At 36.8% G+C, this 19,645-nt stretch overlaps 1 protein-coding gene across 1 annotated transcript in view; it reads right to left on the bottom strand.

Annotated features, from left to right (window-relative positions):
• The window catches only part of LOC121295178 (protein diaphanous homolog 2-like), a 385,994-nt gene extending 375,303 nt beyond the window's left edge, over window positions 1-10,691 (bottom strand). Inside the window, 2 exon segments of the mRNA XM_041219584.1 lie at window positions 9,486-9,905; window positions 10,592-10,691. Coding sequence (XP_041075518.1) covers window positions 9,486-9,581 — 96 coding nt within the window. The 5' untranslated portion in view covers window positions 9,582-9,905; window positions 10,592-10,691.
• Window positions 10,692-19,645: the final 8,954 nt, after the last annotated feature.

Here is a 19,645-nt window from a genome sequence, read left to right as displayed (position 1 = left end):
TGCACGCTATCTAAAAGTTACAAAACAGTTGTCCCTCCTCCAAAACTTAATGGGGAAGTAACAAATGAAATCACCCTGGCGAAAACTTCACTTTGTTTTTTGTTTTTGTGAATACTGCTATGTTAAAGTAAGGCTTACATTTATTTGAAAAAAAAAAAGGTTAAAAAAATATTCAAACTTAAACATAGTACTTCTGTGGCTATCTGCAAGATAATACTTAAAAAAAACAAAACAAAAAAAAAACACAATACTTTTGTTTTCAATTACTTTTTGGACTGTTATTCAGTTTCACAGATGTTTAAGCTGAACTCAGGCACTTCAACATGTGGAAGAAATAAGACATTTTAAGTTAATGACTAGTTACCAAGAAATAAATGATGTCACCCCAAAGTTATGAAAAACAAAAAAAATAATCTGAACTTCCTTTCTCACTTCCTGTAAGCCGTTAAAAAAAACACATGTTGATCATTTCCTAAATTTACACAGTACTTTTAATATAGGCACATGTCAAACGTTTGCATGCAGGTGAAGTGTTACATATATACATGCTGGCAAAAGCTAACGTACTATAACACACATTTATTGTGATCTGACTTATTTGATATTTGGTGAGAGTACATTGCTACAAGGGCTCTTGTTGAAGGCAGAATTTTTTTGTTCCAAATTTGGGAATAGTTTACTGCATTGTGTTAGATTTCCAGTGGAATTCACAATGGTTGAATCCAGGGAAGGAAGTCCTGTAGGAAAACAGGCATTATACTGCATACTGATTTAGCTGAAGACAATTGAGAAACAGATTATATAAAATAGCTCCATAGAAAATTAATAGAAAAAGTGTAGTGAAGAGAATAAAACAAAAAGAAATCTAGAAACGTATTTGATTATGGTAACAGAAACAAACAGCAGGAAAGAATTACGCTAACAAGAACAGGTGGCATTCAAGGCTGGGTCATTGTGAGGAATCTACAGCAAGCAGTAACTCAGACTTTGAATTCAGAGGGTACTTATCTAATGACTGCAATTATATCCTTCGAGACATCAACCAGGACAGGTAATGCAAGGAAGGTATTTTTATAGAAATCCACAAACCTATAGTTCAGTGGAGGGCTTAGCCTGTTTAATGATGCATCTTTCTGTTCTAGGGTTATATTATCGTGTGAGAAAGAGGTACTTGCTCTAATAAACTCTTTATAGAGAAGAGCAGCGCACGCCAATGGAATAGATGATGTTTGCCAGTTAGCTGGCCTGAAAGAATGAGATGAACTTCACTTCATGTCAAGCTGAATCACTCAGAATCTAAAATGACAATACCAGTATCTGTAGAACACATCAGCAACCAATTCCAGCAGTCAGTCAGTAACAGGTGTGAGGCATAAAATGTTCCTCAGTCAGAGGCATACCCTGTCTAAGTTGGCAGAAATACAGTATGTGCATTCATTTAAAAGGACAGTGAAAATCCACTCTCTATTTGAAATCATGACACATAACCTTAGTAAACGCTTGCTTTCAAGAAATAATGCATATTCCAGGCTAAGAAACAGAGAAACAAACTTCCCAAATATAATATTAACATTAATAAGAGCACAATCCTTGTAAATCATTTACTACCCTTAAAAGAGCTTGACTAATTATGCATTTCACAGGTTTAGTTACTGAAAAGGACATGCATGAATAGAAATAAGAAGTCGCCTAGTTGTCCTTGGTGAAAAATGCAACAGGTGTGCATCTTGGCAATTATTTAATAAACAGCTGATTAAGACCTAGCCATCAGCACCAATCTGTCTCCTCAGTTCTGCAAGTCCCACATGCAATAAAAAACCTTTCCTTAAAAAAAAAAAAAAAAAGTCTTTATTGCATTAAGGACATACAGCCAATCGAAAAGTTTGTTAAAGTCGCAGTTGCATTTAGCAGTCATTGTGGTAGTCACGTATCATTTAGCTTGCAATGATTAATTATCAGCTTCCTGGAGTGCACTTATATTTTCAGAAAGATGCTGCCGTGAGAACAAAGCCACAGGAAGACAAGCTCTTCTGGGGCAGCTACAATTGCATGCAAGGTAACATCAGTCAGTCCAGTACACTTAGACAGACAGGAAATGGGCTGCCAACATGCAAGTGTTGAATATGAGAGTCTGTTCCTGGGACAGCCCAAAGAGTCCTCACTTTTGCTGTATTTTTTTCAATCTTGGATATGCAGGTGTATGGAGCAGGTGACAGAAGGTTGTTTGTGCACTAGTGTATGTAACTTTACAGTCACACTAATATACAATTGCCCCTGTTTATTTTAGGGTTAAAAAATATGCATTATTCAGTTTCTTTAATCACACCTGTTTGCTATTGCATCCATTGCTCTGGGCTACTAAAATGATGGGGCATTTTCAACAAAGCTTAATAAAGGTTTGCATGAGTGCAGCTCAGACTGCTACCTACTAGCAGAACGCAACAGTTATTTTCTTCATAATGTGAGACTTTTTTACATAATTAGAAGGATCTTTTTTTTATTTTTAATAATGCATTGTAATTCTCTTAACTGCATTTTTTTAAAGCAAAAGGGGAATGCTGTGTAATAAACTGTCTTTTTAAAACTAGTGAAACTGACTAAATGTGAACCGAAACATAGTAAGGCATTCTATACTCATTCAAAACATTTACTAGAACGTGTCTTGGATAATACGAAGAGAGGTGAAACAGATATTTAGTCTGTGCCTATTGTAATTCTTGTAAAATGCATGCAACTTTATGCATGCATATATGTATGTATGTATGTATGTATGTATGTGTGTGGGAGGCTATTAAAAGACAGATTATAATAAATTAGTAGAGACTCTCATAATGAACATTGTGTGCAGTTGCTGGGAAAACAAACCTAACTGAGATTTGCACTGTACAGATTACTGTTCACTTCAGGCTTTTTGTTTTCGTTTCCAGTCTCAGATTCAAACTCTGTGAGAACAAGAGCTCACCTGAAAGGGTTTCCGATCACAGACAGAGATAAGAGTGGGATATTTTCAGTTTGGAGTTTAAAAAAAAAATTAAAAAAATTACAAAAATACAAGTGTTTATGTAATTCTCATCTTAGAAGTCCCAAGTCCTTACTGCACATAATGTACAGTACAGCAACTCATTTTATTCCCCTGCAATAGCTGGTGTTATCTGAGATACGACTCCCTTCTTAGCTCTCAGGTTAATGGGACAATGCTGAAGAGCAGTTTAGTCTGAAATAAAAGTGCTCTTTTCGAATGCATTGCTGTTTAGATTCTCTTTGTATCATTTTCGGTTTCAGTCATCGGATTCTGGTGACTGTTTAAACTCAAATGTTTAAAACATCTATGCGACCTCAATAGAGTTCTCAGAATGATGATTAACCTCCAAGTACATCTGGTACATCAGAGCGTAAGCATTAACTCTGTCTCTACTGAATGCAAGAAATACCACATAGAGCAAATGCAACAAGACGAGGCAGATTACTTGCAGAGAAGCAGGTTAATAGTTTCCCCTCGGGTGTGCTAGGTGCCTTGGTTGGTTGTGATTCCAAGAGGTCTAGTGAGGCCACAGGGATTTGAAATAGTCACCAGGACAAGATGAGCGAAACACAATGCAACAAAGTGAACCTAACAGGAAGAATACCAAACTGCTCTTTAATCCTAAACGAAAGAAACACCTACATCCTACGACCTGCCCAAGTGCAATGCAAGGAATTCAGCACTTCAGTAAAGCAAAACGTCAGAGCGGGTTGAAGCGAACGGATCAAAGTTAAAACACGTCACTACTGTCCTACATGTAATATTTTAAAGGCCGCTTCTGAAGACACTCCAGGCTGATCAGCATTCAAGTTTTCAATTCAAAAGGCAAAGGGTATGCATGAATGAATAGAGAATTTCAATTCAATGTGAATGAATGAAACACTCACAATTTTAGTCTGGATTGTTGTGTCCGTTATATCATGGATGCCCCCCTTACTGTATTTATTAATATTAAAACCAGAAGGACAAAGTCATTTCTACACAACTGACAATAAAATAAAAAAAAACCTGCATTGTTTCTTCGATTAATTTCCCTGTGAATAAACAAATGGTAACAACCTACTGTACAGCACTGTGTTAATATATTTACCCCAGAAGTTACAAATGAAAAATGACAATAGCTGTTTTCACCGATAATCTTTCGGATCTGAAATGGCATTTCTGGAATCTTAGGGAATCCAGGCCCAGCAGTGGTTATTTGTGCTGCATCCTGTCAAAACAAACATCATTACTACAGGAATATTTGCCTGTGGGTAGCTCCCCAAAAATGTGTTTCAATACAAGGCTTTTAAACTTTAAAAAAAAAAATGTGGGGACTCTGTTAGGTTTGAGCCTAAACAGATATTTACTTTATAAAGGATGCTTTTGGGTCTGCTATGTGGTTATCTATGTGGTTGGATATTCAAAATTAGATGGTCTTAGCAAGTTTTACCACAATCCAACATCTAGTTCTCCAGGTATATGAAAAAATGAAAAACTGCCTGTAATAACTAATCAGAAGCTGCATTCTCTCATTGCTAAAGAACTGCAAATTGCTGTGTTTAGACATGCCTATGAGATTACCTAGCACAGTATTTTTCCCATCTGTAACTGATAATAAACAGTACAGAGCGTATTTTCTTCCATCTCCAACTCCACATAATTTGGCTTATGTCAGAGTGGTTCTTTTTGTAAATAAAACATTCCTTCTGCACAGATATTAAAGGTCTGGCCAGGAACATGAACAGAATCTTTTTTTTTTTTTTTCCTTGGGGGAGAGCACACATTAAACTTTAGCATTGTCACTGGTGGGGTTCCTGCTCGGAGTGATTGAGCAAGTCAGTAAGAGAGTGATTCACACACAGTAACCTTCATCTCTCACGCCGTGAGCAATTGCGGCAGTAAAGAGGCTGCATGGCACCACGTCCAAGTGTTTGCGAGAACACTGAAAACAAGCTCCAAACTTGCGGCATAGTTCTCCAGCTCAAATTCTAAGGATCTAGTTTCCTCCATCTGTGGTTGATGACACACAGACCACATGTGACAGAGAAAAAGGTTCCAGGTTCCAGTAGCTGCTTGCATGCAGAAAACAGCAGTGTAACTCCCACCCCAAAATGTGAGACCATGTGTGAAGGTGGTAAACATGTCAGCTTTTATTAACTTTGACCAATTTTTTCTCCATGATGGGATGACCTGGGAAAATAATGGTATAAATTTAATGTTTGTTTAAAAACATATAATGAATTGATCCCATTGATATTGGGATATATATAAAACATTATACACCCTCCGTCTTCCAGAAATGACCCGCATGATTTCCAGATGTTTTCAGTTCCAGTACATAAAGCACAGTGCAGTGCTGCATGAGGTGCCAGCTGCAGTTCATCCAGAATCACTGTTAAAGGAGTTATAACTGAAGATTTAAAATCCATTTTCTACTTCTTGTTAGAACAAACACCATGTGTAATGCAACTGATACGTTGAGAGAAACTAGCTTTTTTATGATAAACCCTAAACATCACTGAATAATCAATAGTAGACCTACATACATGTAATGTAATGTAAATGTTAAATTATTACGAGTATGGATGCTTTTATGTTGTGCCAGTCTTGAAATAAATTCTGACTCAGGTCACATATCAAAGTGTGAAATACTTCAGTTGTATATTATCCTCTTCATGTAAATTAAAAAAAAAAATTATTAGAACCATTCACAGTAAGCAGTGCAATAAAACAAATAAATAAAAAGTTGCAGAGTATAAAATATCACATGTAGTTTGTGTCGTTAAAACCATACAAATCAGACACTCGACAAACCCAATATATGAATTTAAAGTTGCACATTATACATCAGAATCAGTTCTTGCACCCCGAGCGATCCAGTGTTTTCTTTGGTGCTGTTTTGTTTTATTTTCCTCTACTGCTTGTTTAACAAAACAATTTTATACCTTCCCCCAATGCGTTGGTTTATTTTGTTCCAAGAGGAGCTCCCATCTGCTTAACAGTGAATAAGCCCTACTGTGGTGCATAAAGCACACAACCATACCTAACCAACTCAAAATGAAAAAGCTGTCAAACGTACATATAACACTGGTTTTAAGGCATGTCAAGAAGTCTGTAGCAATACATGCGACTTCTGCAGTCAACATTATGTTGCCAAAAATGTGACCAGAAAAAAGCCTGCTGAAACTAATTATTCTTTTAGCTACTGAAAACTGATCAATCAAGCTTCTTTGTTATATCTATGTTATATTCTTAGGTTATACCCTTTTTTATAAGACATGGGTTTTAGTCAAATGATTTGTCCCACTTAGTGTGATTTAATTGATTAAGCAGTCTCCCGTACTGTATATTCAGTTTGTAATACTGCTGTGTACAGTATGTACACTATCACTGGTACTGTTACAGTGTAACTCTACAATTAAGTAATAGGGCTACTGTTCACCACGTTACTTTGTTAATCCCCTGAAGACCAGAGTAGCTGCATTGTATTTATGTTGCAATGTTTACTGCTGTGGAAATGTTTGTGTTCCCTTTAAAATATCGACTGTTTGCTTTTCTTTTGTCAGTTTACTAAATAAAGCATACAACATCAACAGGGCTGTTTTGTGTGTAAATATTTTCAGACGAGTGGACCCTAAAATAGCAGCATGTACTTCGTTTCCAAAAAGGAACATAAGGCCAAATTAATTTTAATATGTAGGGAAGTGGAAATCGTTTTGGTAAACTACATGCAATAAATACAGCGAATGTGGCATAATATTTCTTTCGGCTAGCTTATATGACCAAACCCCATTATGTTGGAAATGCACCATACAACATACAGTTATTAGAGCAATGAACAAACGGTATGTGGATTACATCAAGTTGCAGATTTCTTAATGCATGAAGCACCTGATCCCACATTTAGAAGAGACTACAACCTTCACAGACATTGCAGGGTTACATTTTAACTACTTGTGTTAGTGACTTTTCTATAGGTAATTATAACATTGACTCAAACTGTTGACCAGTACACTCTATCCATATTTTGTCCTCATAATACAGGTGTTATTATCACAACAGAATACAACAGGAAGAACTGAACGCCAACATGGATTATGTGTTAGCCCTGGCCAAGGTCTTATTAACTATTATTAGGACTGAAAACTGGGCCTTCTTTTCAGCTAGGAAAGATCTGCAGTTTTTTTTTGTTTGTTTGTTTAAATGTATTTGGAATATGCAGATGTCTCAAAGCTTCCTGGTGCCTAAATCACTTATTGGGTTGTAGTTCAAATGAACTCCAATCACATCATGTGCACTACAGCAAAGCCAGAAGGCAACAGTTATGCAGCTTGCATTTGAGTCATATGCAAATTTTGAATTCAAAAGTACCAAAACATTCACAGCACAAAAAAAGGTGACCCGTAACAATGTTAATAAAGATAATACATTTGCAAAGAAAATTAATTTGAAAGCATTGGATAGTACTAGACCTCCATCTCCCAGCTGGAATTGATTCACTATCCCCACTATGTGTCCCATTGGCCAGTTGTAGCCCTATTTATATAGCCCTATTATATAGATGTAGCCCCAGTTATATTTGAATCCACGCCCTGGCCCCAACCTCTTGCATGTGCAAACGAAGTAAAACTGGCAGCCAGTCCACATGCTGGGCTGTGATGTAAAACTATTTACAGACATCATACAATTACATGAAGACAATGTTTGAACTGCTGACTCCCTCAAGGGACAATCTAAAAATGTGCTTTAATAAAACAGATAATCTTAAACATTTTGCACTTCAGTTTGGTTCAGACAGAAAGCCAGGTTTAAAACCAGTCCTTCAAGTCATGTGACTTTTGCTCACCACAGAAAAAGGCCAAAATATCCACTCTCTAGTCAGAGCACACTGTGTGAAGTTGGGCGAATGAGACTGCACGCGATCATCAGGATAAAATGCAAGGTGGGGTAGGTTTAAAATGACGCACCATTTATTTTTTAATTACATGTAACCAAATTCCAGTACATCATACTCAAAAAAATAACAAGTACAAACGGGAACTGTAAATAAAACGTGCATAGTGCAGGGTGAGCCATGCAAATTCCACTGGCAATCCCAGATTCTATCATGGATGGCGACCTTCATGGAGCTACTGCAGTTTTAGAGAGGAAAGTCACTGGGGCTACCTCATTTTCAGTTTAGAAGTCCTGATATACATAAAGAACACATGTATGCCACAGTCTCACTGGAAATATCTATACTGAAATTCTGACCCCGTTTAGATCAAGTGCCCCCAGCCCTCCAGTTTAGATCCCACATTATGAAAAAAAAATGTTTGAGAAATCACTAACAAAAGGTAAAATTAAACACCACTGAATTAGCTTGACGTTTACGTACTCTATATTTAAAATGTTTGCTGCAAGTGATGGGCATTGTAGAATCTAACGCAGCTTTTGTTCTAGGCAGCATGCACATGACATCCTCTTCCTACCAACCAAACTGCTGTTTCAGCCGGCGCCTAGTATGAACAACTGAAGATGCAGTAGATTTATTTTTGTGTGGGCGTTTGCATCGGATGATAATGCCTTTATTTTCTGAAACACCTACTTATATAAATAATGAGCACAATACATTGGACAAACCCATGCTTGTTTCGTCATTACATTTAGTGTAATATTTGGGTTAGAATTCACTGTGTCCCGCTTGCATGTGCAAGTGAGTTAATCCTTATGATGTTCTCGCTTGCTTCCTTGATGTTACAAAAATAAAATAACCTAAGACAGTATCCCGCGGTAATAGTATGTATTTATGATCATAGTGACCTTTTGCATAAGGCTCTTTGTTTGTATGGATAACAGATTAAGCCACTCAAGTATACAGCCATTTGGACTGTGGCCAATGCAGTCAGAATGAGAAACTGAAGTTTCCAAACTAAGATTCAGGGTGCTGGGCTGTGGCACCCTACTTGGTTGGCAGTGTAAGGAACATAACACCCCAGCAAAAAAAAAGTCTTGTGGATAAAATAAAATTTAAAAAAATGTAAACAATTGAAATAAATTAAAAAATGGGTTCCCAGTATCACTTTCTTGCATGCTAATGTTAAAAATTTTAAAAACAAAACTAAGTTGGTGACATCATCTACTTCATTTAACAGATATTTAACACCAGATATTTGCTGTGGATAGTAACACTATACACACACACACACACGTTAACTTTTTCAAAAACTTTTACACATACATTTCTCTCATGGTAACCAGTTATCCTGGTTGTTATTCTTGCAGTAGGTTTTAGCCAAACAGGTATAAATAACCCATCCCTTTTTTAACCACTCCTAGGCCGCCCTAGATAATGAACAGACAATAGTCACCGGTCATCAGTAATAATAGCACGACCAAAAAGAGAATAGGTGTGGTAGGTTTAAAATGACATCCACTTAACACTCGCTCCACTGATAATAATAATTATAATAATAATAATTATAATAATAATAATGCTTACCAATTTAGGTTTGTTTTTACTGTCGTCTTCATTCGGTTTTCTTTTCCCGTTTTTGTTGGGGTCCTCCCCACCTGTAGCTTGTGGCAGGTTCTCCATAATGAATCCCGGTATATATTATAAATTACTCTCAGAAACAGTTTGGTCAGGTTCTGTATCATCCATTCACCAGAACCATGTTACTTTACAACATTACATCGAAGAGTATTGATAAACAGATGGTAATCCACAGTGTCGTGATTTTTTCCTCACGTTCTTACCAGAACTATGCACAAAGTACGAAGACGTGTGCAGGATCACTAGTAATGAAAACTGCAGTCAAACTTGTATACTCACAAACTTAGCCAATTAAATCCAGTGGCACTGTCTGACTTGTATGCAACGGGCAGTGCCTTTGCTGGAAATTGAATTACAGCCCCGTCTCTGTATTACACAACAAATAAAAGGAAAAAAAGAGAGAAAAAAAAGGAAGAAATAAATATTATTTTTGGAACAATATTGTGCAATACACTTTCTGACCCGCACATCAATGTACTTGCTCGCAGGATACAACAAACTGCAGAAGGCTAAAATACTACTTCTTTAAACGCACGCTAGCGTTTATTTTTACAGCCTTTTTGCCAAAACAGTAACATTTTAACAATGAAGCAGAACGCTGGAACTGCTGAAATAATACGGGGACTGACTGACTCGATTGCAGGTAGTACTCGTAGCACTGTAAAGTAACAGGCTAGCGTACTATGCTTCAACTCTTTGCCAGAAAACAAACTTGTTGGTTATTATTGTAAGGCAATGAGACAAAAAAAGACCAGTTGGTTGTTAGGTAAAGCGACTGCCATATCATTTACAGCATTAAAAAAATATGGAACCTCTCGTGACTATTTTTTTTTATTATTATTATTATTTTATAATTCTTAACAGTTGTATTTACAAATAAAACTGAGTAAGGTCCATCTTGCACCACACGTGTTACTGTTGCAAAATACAATATTGCACAGTGCCTGCATATTATTTTACACCAAAACCCCAGCTGCTCATTAATATTACATACTATTCATATAAAAAATAACCGATTAAATAAAACTCAATAAAACCCACCCGAACCTTACCATCCAAATAACCGTCAATACCAGGCCCACAGTAATCCCGCCTCCTCTTTTCCCATTTCACAGCAGGCAAAAAGCAATAGAAGGGGAACTCCTGCTCGATTGGTCTCTGGGAGTGTCGCTCACGGGTACAGCTGAAGGGAGGGGAAGAGTCTGTTTCGACAGTGAGGTTAGGCAGCTGACATCACCTCCAGCACGCCCAGACGCTCCTCTTCTGGCTTACCGTGGGAGAAGCTGGTTACAACAGCTTGGCATTCACGGAGATATTTTTGTTTTAGTTGTCAGATATATTAATTTTGTATTTGGCACAAAGGTATCATAGTTTACTTATTAAAATATACCCGGACTGTTAGAGCAGAGAATTTTAACGTACTCTAAAGGTAAAAATAACATGTCAACGCAAGGGGGAAATTCTCAACAACAAAGTGCAGGTACCCGCGCAGCTGGATGTAAATATAAAAAATAAAAAAATGACAATTTCAGTGACAATGAATAAATACTTTTAAAATCTGTACATATCGGTACACGACACATTAAAAAAAATATCCACGAACTAAGAAAATACTGAAAGCTTTGTACCCTTAGCAAGGTATCACTCAGTCATGTACTGTATCATAACACTGAAGTTTCAAGATATCAAAAAAAAAAAAAAAAAAAAAATGATGTCCACCTAGCCGTGCTACAATGGCAGCCTTGCATTCCCTGTTATTGATTTATATATATATATATATATATATATATATATATATATATATATATATATATATATATATATATATATATATATAAATAAAATCTCCTAAAATAATATGTTGTGTTATTGACAGAAGCAGTATGAGGAAACAGAATGAAACTGCAGAATGAAAACGCATTGAGAAACAATGCGCTAGTGGACTGAGTGGATGGAATGTATCTGTGTTGGTTGAAAAAACAGATGAAGTAAGTCCTGGTACGCATTAAAATAAGTCCCGGTACTGAACAGCGACAGCATTTCAGCCATGGGTCAACATATGCATGCATGGCATTGGAGGTTATTTGGAATACATCAGACCAGTATTGTTAAATAAAGTGGAGGGGATAAATGTATCCTTTGGGGCTGGGGGTGTCTTGAGCCTGTGACAAGGATGGCTTGGTGACATCAGACCAGGAAATACACACAGGCTCAGTACTGCGAGGTGAAGCAGTGATGCTCATTTTTGTTAAATAAATAGTTTAAACAAAACAAAAGACTTTCACAACACTAAAACAAAACGACACGTTGGCCAAAACAGACAACACATAGCGAACAAGTAACGTGCTGTGATAAAGCCAGCATGAGTAGCAGTTGTTTCCTTGATTATCTCTTTAACTTACCTTTCTCCTCTGAACAAAACCCAACCTTGATTGAGAGGTTCTTGCCTCTTCTCTACAGCTGTGCCTGAGCTTGATTGCTTGTTAATCATTCAGTCTGGCTCAGGCACGTTCTGCACGTGAATTGATTTGGCAGGGAAGGCAAAGACAGAAGACACTGACCAAAGAGGTCCCTATTCCATTATCTTAACAGTGTTGACCTAAAGATGCCACTTCAGTTTAAACCTGTAATAAGAAGCTGTGTGTGTTAAAGTTATCTCAGACAAGTGACCTGAATCTCCAATATGGGTAAAGTGCCCATGTAATACTATATTGAGGGAGCTATTGGCATATTATTTGCCTACTGGGAGAAGTACAAGCCATAGTCTCTTTAGTACGCTGGATCATTTAAAACATGTAAAGAAAAAATGACCCTGTGATCTCGATGTAACCAAATGGAAATCCAGAGGTTCTCTGGATTTCGACTTGCACATTGTTATTACATGTGCTCATGAGAATGGGTATGTAAGATTGCAGGAAATGTAGGAAGTGGATTACAGGGCAAAGCAATTCTAAAAATAGAAAGTCTCAAAGCAAAACTGTTCCAGTAAATCTTTGCTGGTCACTGCACTACCGTCAAATCCCCCAGCTCTGAAACTAATCTTGGTTTTCAATAAATTACGAAATAATGTAATAAAATCAGTAGTTGTTTCCACTGACAGAACACTCATATAAATAAGCTGCACCACAGAGCCTACATTTGCTTTTTCTTTCAGACAACAAGAAATCTAGCAATGACACTAGAATATGTATTTACTATGCATATATTTGCATGTTTTCCCCATGCTTATACCTATATACACATTACCCTGTACAAATAAAAAATAGTGTTCTCTTGTTTTCTTGGTGAGGCCTTCTTGTGGCTTTTCAGATGTTACAATAGGGTTTATGTATAACACTCAGACCACCAGATGCACAGCAGATGGAAGTTGTGTTTTGGGATGGGAGAGTGCCACTTCTGGTACCTTTCACCCAATCAGAAGCCAGTGTTGGTCTCCAAGCAACACCTGTATCAGTCCTGACGGAAGTGGAACTCAGGGCCTTCTGCTTTGTCAGCTGTCCCAGTTCCCGTTGTCATGGTAATCGCATTGACAGGTGTTAAAGCAGGGTAAGGAAATGCTTCCTTTTACTTAGAGGAAAAAGTTTAATAAAAAGAAAAACATTTAGATGATCATAAACGACTTTACATTATTTTTCTCATCTCCCAACAGTATCTGGATGTAGTCCATCTAATCATTTGCGTTATCAGGAGCAACAAGTGGTTGTAAGCAGGAACTACAATGAGAGAGAAAAACAGACTAGGGCCTGGATTAAATCAAAACCATGGTGGCCTCGGCTATTTTAAAACATAATTATGGCACTATCAAAAACTTTGATTGAATTCAGGCCTAGGGGTTTGGAGTTACTGATTATTATTTTATAGAAGGTTTTTAAGCTGATCGATCCAGTGAGATGCAGCATCTCGTTTCTAACAATGTCTTCTACCTGGTTACAGCGATTGGGAAATTGAGGCCTTGTTTTTGAGAACATATTTAATCATGGCTTATAAACCAGGCCATAAGTGTACTGACCTGTCTTGGAGTTAGCAACTATGCTCTTTTTCAAAAGATGTATTTACTGTCCACAGAGCAGTGTGGACACACAGATGTGCTATTGAAACACCCAAGGAAGCTGTGAAAAAGTTCCCCACAGGAATTAATGCTATTGAAGTTTCCACTGCATGCAATTAATTATGATACTGTGGCTCGGTTTAAATTTGAAAGCTGCAAATGTACGTAAGGTTTGGAATTAATCTAAAGCTAAAATTAATGGAATTATTCTATTATCTGTGTAGACTTTGAAGTATTGATAAATGTAACCTTGAAATAGTTTATTACCTACTTTTGACAATTCTGATAAGTTCAATACTTTTCTCCTAGTGTTCAAAGACACTTCCATATATTCAGTCTCAGGCACAACAATATTATGAAGTCTGCAGGAGTAAAACCTCAGATTCCATGCCTTCTCATTTGTTTGACTAAGGTAAAACAACTCACAATAGCTTGAACCTACCATGCCTAACGTGGAATTAAAAACAAATGAAATCAAACATTTAGGAAAAGAATACAGATTGTCTTGAAATGATAAGACTATGTCCTTGATGCAAGGCTGCCATAAATAATTTACCTACTGTTATATTTTATGAGACTCCCATCCTACTTGTATTCACAAAGCCCATTAGTAAATGCATGTACATTTCTCAGCAATGCCTAGTTTCCAAGCAACATGCATAAAGATATTCATATAGGCAAAAATAAGAGATAATGCTTAAATACATCAACTAAGGGTACATGACCATTTATCAGTGGATCACAAAAGTAATCCCACAAAATGTTATGTTTAACTCTCTATTTATTTAATTTGTATGAAAAACAAAATCGTACAAGGAAATAATTTACTGAAAGGAATTTGATCATTTCCTGAAGCATCTTGTGAGACAGATCCTGCATTTCAAACTTGTTTCAAAACTCTTCTGAATTAAACTGAAAGGCCTGCAATATAATAGTTTTAATATGTATAGAAATCTAAAATTGTGGGGATTACTCTTGTAATGCTGTGACTTTTCAATCCTATAAGGAATAAATCCTACACAATGACAAAGAAGGAAATCCTGATGTATCATAACAGGGATATAATGTAAATATATTGCATACTTAATGATGATTATGAAACCATAACTTTCACTGATCATACATATATGATACTTAACATTTAAGGGAGCCAATATTATATATGACATCTGCTGCAGAAAAAAAAGGGACAAGGCTTGAGACTGACATGAAGACTTGCCAGGAAGCTGGGGACAGGTATATGTTCAGTAGTGGACAGATATTAACAGCTGATGAGTGACTAATCATGGAACAACTCCATGTCACCTTTTCATGTGTGTGAAGTGGCACAGGAACAGGCTCTCCTAATCAAATTTAAAACACACTAAAATCCATGCAGACATCCTCACAATGATACTAATTCATTGTTGATACTGCCTGTTCACTTTGCATAATGATGAATGCATGGGCTGCCAAATTTACAAACCAGTTATCAAACCCACTTTGCATTAGCTAATGAAACACTTATGTATATTGGAAACTGGCTCAGTTGTAACACTGAGGCATTAGTTAATCCTTTACTGTAAATTACTGTTATAGCCATCTTCTTTTTTTTTTACCTTAAAAAAAATAAACAAAGATCCTTTGATTTAGTTTTTTTTTTTTTTATATTCTGTTATAAGAATTTCATGGTTCCAAAGAGCACACATTTTTTCTCATATGCAAGTGTAACCTGTTTAGGGACTTGTGGGGTCTTGAAAGTGTTTTTATATAAGTGTTTTTATTGTATATTATAATTAATCTAATGACTCGTATAAATCCACTGCATCTGTTATCTCCCCTACCTATTTTGTAACTGTTAGAGGGTGACAATTCAGAGGGGATGGATAAAACATGTCAATCAGGTATAAGTCTATATATATATATTATATATTATATATATCTATATATATATATATATATATATATATATATATATATATATATATATATTCCTTAAGTTGAAAAATGTGTTTCATGTGATTTCTTCTCTGGACCTTTCCTTATAAAATTAAGAATCAAAACATTCAAAAGACAAGAAGTTCCGCCGGCTGGCCCGCTATCTTACCGTTGCCGTTCTGGCTCTCTCTCTCTAGGAAGTCCTTGAAATTAGTTACCCTATCGCTTCTCATGGTATCCCCGGCTTCCAAGTTTGCTATACAATATTAGACTCCATGCCCTTAGCTCTATTATGGGCTAGTTGGAGAAATAATGTTACACATTCCCAAGACAGTGTATCACTTTGCTATCGACCCTGCCTCTGTACTAAGGTGGGAGGTAAGATATTTATAAAGACCCACCCACATTACCTACCGTATTAGAGTGAGAGCTTAAAGAGTAAGTCACAGGGTTCTGAAAAATATAGCATTAAACATCCCCACCTGTTGCTACAACTGTACCTGTAATTTTTCTTTTTATTGTTAACATCCTGACAACTGATCGCACAATCAGTTTTGGCAATGAAGGATTATTGCCCACATTGTCAAACAGATAACACAGCAATAACGATCCATGATGTGGTATGGAACAGAAAAGCCAGAGCACATGTTATGTTTTTTTTGGGGGGTTTTGTTTTGGGTTTTTTTTTTTTTATCACTCTTCCTGCAGTGATTTAGAGGACAAATCTCAAACCCCAATGCACTAGAGTGGACATTTTGAAAGAGCTTTGAAACAGACTTTGAAGTTATAAGTGTAAAAAGTTGTAGCAACACATAGGGACATATAACATAGGGATGTATAACATAAGGATGTAAATGTAGGGATAGATAACGTAGGGATATATAACGCACTATTTTCCAGAAACCTCGCTACTCACTCTTTAACACACATTTCCAATTATTTCTGTCATTATGTGACAGCTTATTGAATGTCATGCACTATATCTGACTTCTTGATTAAAGTGAACGCTGTGAAGTACACCTCTCCTCCCAACCCACCCCCCTCCCAATCATCACCAGAAGCTTCACCCCTCCCCTACCCCCTGGCTGTTACATCATCACAACTGTCAGACCAACTGCCCCGGTCATGTGGAAAAAATTACAATTACAACAGTTTTACTATTTTTCTTATTAGACACTTGACCCATCATGGTAACAACCCTGCCACTAACCCCCACCTCCAGTAATAAATGAATTAATTAAAAAAGTACAGGAACAATCTGCTTATTAAGCAGGCAGGTCACAGCCCACTGCAAAGGACCTGGAGCAGTCTGACCTCTCTGAACCCAGCCCGTCTGCCATCTCTTTCTATGGCAACTTGAGTTGCTTCAGGAAAGAACTGAAATAGATGCAAGACCCTATTCATGTTAGAGTGCTTCAGTCAATTCATTCACTGTGACAAGTCTGTACTTGGTCAAAAAAAAAAAATCTATCGAAGGCCCTTTTCATTGTGGGTGTGTACACTTACAGTAACCAATCAAATCATAGGAAACAGCAGTAACAGAGGTTTGACTATGTAAAACCAATGAATAGCTGTTTGTTCGAAGGAAGGGATGAATGCATTTTTTTAACCAGAATGTCCTAATAGTGGCTAATTGCAAGATGATATTTCTTTTTGGAAGTGGCCACAGTAAGCTGCACACAATTAACAGGGTATCTAATGAGTAACTAGGCATCCACCCTTGCATTAATATATCTCTTGACTAAACACGCTACAGCCAAGACAAATTAAACAGTTGCAGAGGTAATAACATTTCAGGTACTGCTTATCATATACTTTCCCTGATTCCCTCTAGCATGAAGTTATCTTTTTTTTTTTAATTCAATGCATTTTAAAATTTTCCAATGCTCAGACAGCAAGTCTTTGAGTTTACTCAGCAAAAAAAAACAAACAAAAACAAACAAAAAACAGCTCCCAAGGTTTGCTGACTGTAGTATAAGCTCATCAGTCATAAGTTGTTTCGGTGTGCTTTACAGTTTACACCACAGTGTAGCTATAGCATCTCAATGGAGTGGCTCTATGAAGAACTTTATTAAAAATAAATTAACTGACTTGCAGAATGAAGATTTATTGGATCTCTTTCCAGTCTAGCCAACTACTTGTGTTTTCTGCAAGTGAAAGAGATTTCAATAAAGTAGAGGCACTGAAAAATTGCAAGGGGAGGATCGTTGTCTTTTTTGAGTAGGGGGTGGGGTAGAGGAATATTGTTTAGGTTGAGGACTAAACATACGTCATATAAATTAATGGTTTGCAGACTCACACTCAATTCAGTTTGTTTAAAAAATGGGCATGTGGCAAAGGTGATATGCTATTGAAATGTCACTGTAGCTTTCTGGAAGTTTGGAGTTCCCTGCCCGTGCACACAGTGGACCCCAAACATGCCTTCCCTTGCTTATTGAGAAAATAAGCAACAACAAAAAAAGTCCCCTGTTTTGAAAATTATAAATTGAGTTATACTCATTCAAAGAACGAGAGAAAATAAATTCACATAGCTTTCCTTTATAATGCTAGCCAGACCTTCAAAGGTCTTTGCTTTCTATTACTTAGATAAACAAGCCTAGCATGCAGGAAACATCTGCTTGCAAGTCCTATAATTAAATGAAGAGATGTTTTGATAAATATCGGATTTGATAGTTGCTCTTCATGTTGCAAAGGCCTGACAAATATCTTTCCAATGCTTGGTCTTGTAATGGAAAGTGAACAGAGTAATATATTTGCTGTTGAGTATTATCGTAAGAGCAGGAATATGCACTTGAATCACTTCTTATTTACAGAATAATAAAAATAGAGAGAATCAGAATGTGGCAATGTGACAGTTGGCGAATGGTCACTGATGAACAACTGCACCTGCTTTTTGGGTTGTAGGGCTTTACAGGGGATCATCAACAATTAACAAAACATTCAATCAAAGTCTCATGATTATACTGACAACAGTGAGATGTCTCCCCAAATGTACCCATCTGTTTCTTTCATGTTCGGAGGAATAGCTAATGTTCACAGTTGTTCTGAGTTTTGCTGCTGCTCTCTGCCATTTTGTCTGTGCTTTCGTAATAACTTGCATACCTCCACAGCATGTTGTAATCACATGAAAAGCAGCAACACTGAGATAGAGTCTCAAAAGAGTTGTTCCCCAAATCTCTATTTGCACATTTTTCCATGCACCCAGTATAGTTACCAAACCAAAAATAACTAAAAAGAAAATAACAAATATTTAATTTAGCCCATTAGTAATTACATACAGAAACCATGAGTAGCAAACTGGACTGCAATTGCTTACAAACCCTCGGATAAATCCTCTATGGCCAGGGATTCTGTAATTTATGTAAGAAAACAAATGCGAGAAAATGCAAATGGTTTATTGACCAGGTTTTTTAGGATTACTCAGTACTTACAACATCTCTCCTATGAATCCAGTTTTTAATTAAGTGCATACTCTTATGTGCATTACCTAATTAGGAGTACAGGTCTTGTGGGTTACCATGGCACCCCAGATTCACACTTTCAGACTAGTCAGCACTCTACAGAGCACTTACTTAGAGGACCCCTCCTCCAGTACAGCGCATGCATGACAAATCAAGATTAATTCAGTCTGTTTTGTGCTCAGCTCTGGTAAACAACCAAATGTACTCTGCAGGGTTGAAAGGGTATTTAACCTGGGATGAAGGTGGATAAGGAATGATGATCTATTTGCATAAAACAGCATATTCCATTTCATAGCTTTAAATTGGTGATTAACTAGCATGAAGAATGGTACGCTCTTGTGAATCAGTGAACAGCTGGTGTTGACTGCAGGTTAATGCAAGTTTCCATGGAAGGCTGTGCATGACTTGTGCAGAATCTAAAGGCAAAGAACACAGGATTCCATTTTACACTTTTGCATGCTGTTAGCCCAAAACAGCAACATTGTTTCATAGTTACAATTTAGAAAGTAAGCACAATCATTTTGATATTTGTATTTCAAAAATCTGTACTATCAAATCAGAATGATGATTCTTCCATGAATAACAAAACTGGTGTGCACCACATGTATTGCAGCAGGAACAAGCAACCTTCACAGGGTGCTGCGAAAACATTTACAATATACTCCCCTCTTTTATTTTTC

Source organism: Polyodon spathula, chromosome 20 (assembly GCF_017654505.1).
Source record: "Polyodon spathula isolate WHYD16114869_AA chromosome 20, ASM1765450v1, whole genome shotgun sequence".
Classification (NCBI taxonomy): domain Eukaryota; kingdom Metazoa; phylum Chordata; class Actinopteri; order Acipenseriformes; family Polyodontidae; genus Polyodon; species Polyodon spathula.
The sequence above is the reverse complement of the archived record's forward strand: the minus strand, read 5'-3'. Positions and strand labels throughout refer to the sequence as shown.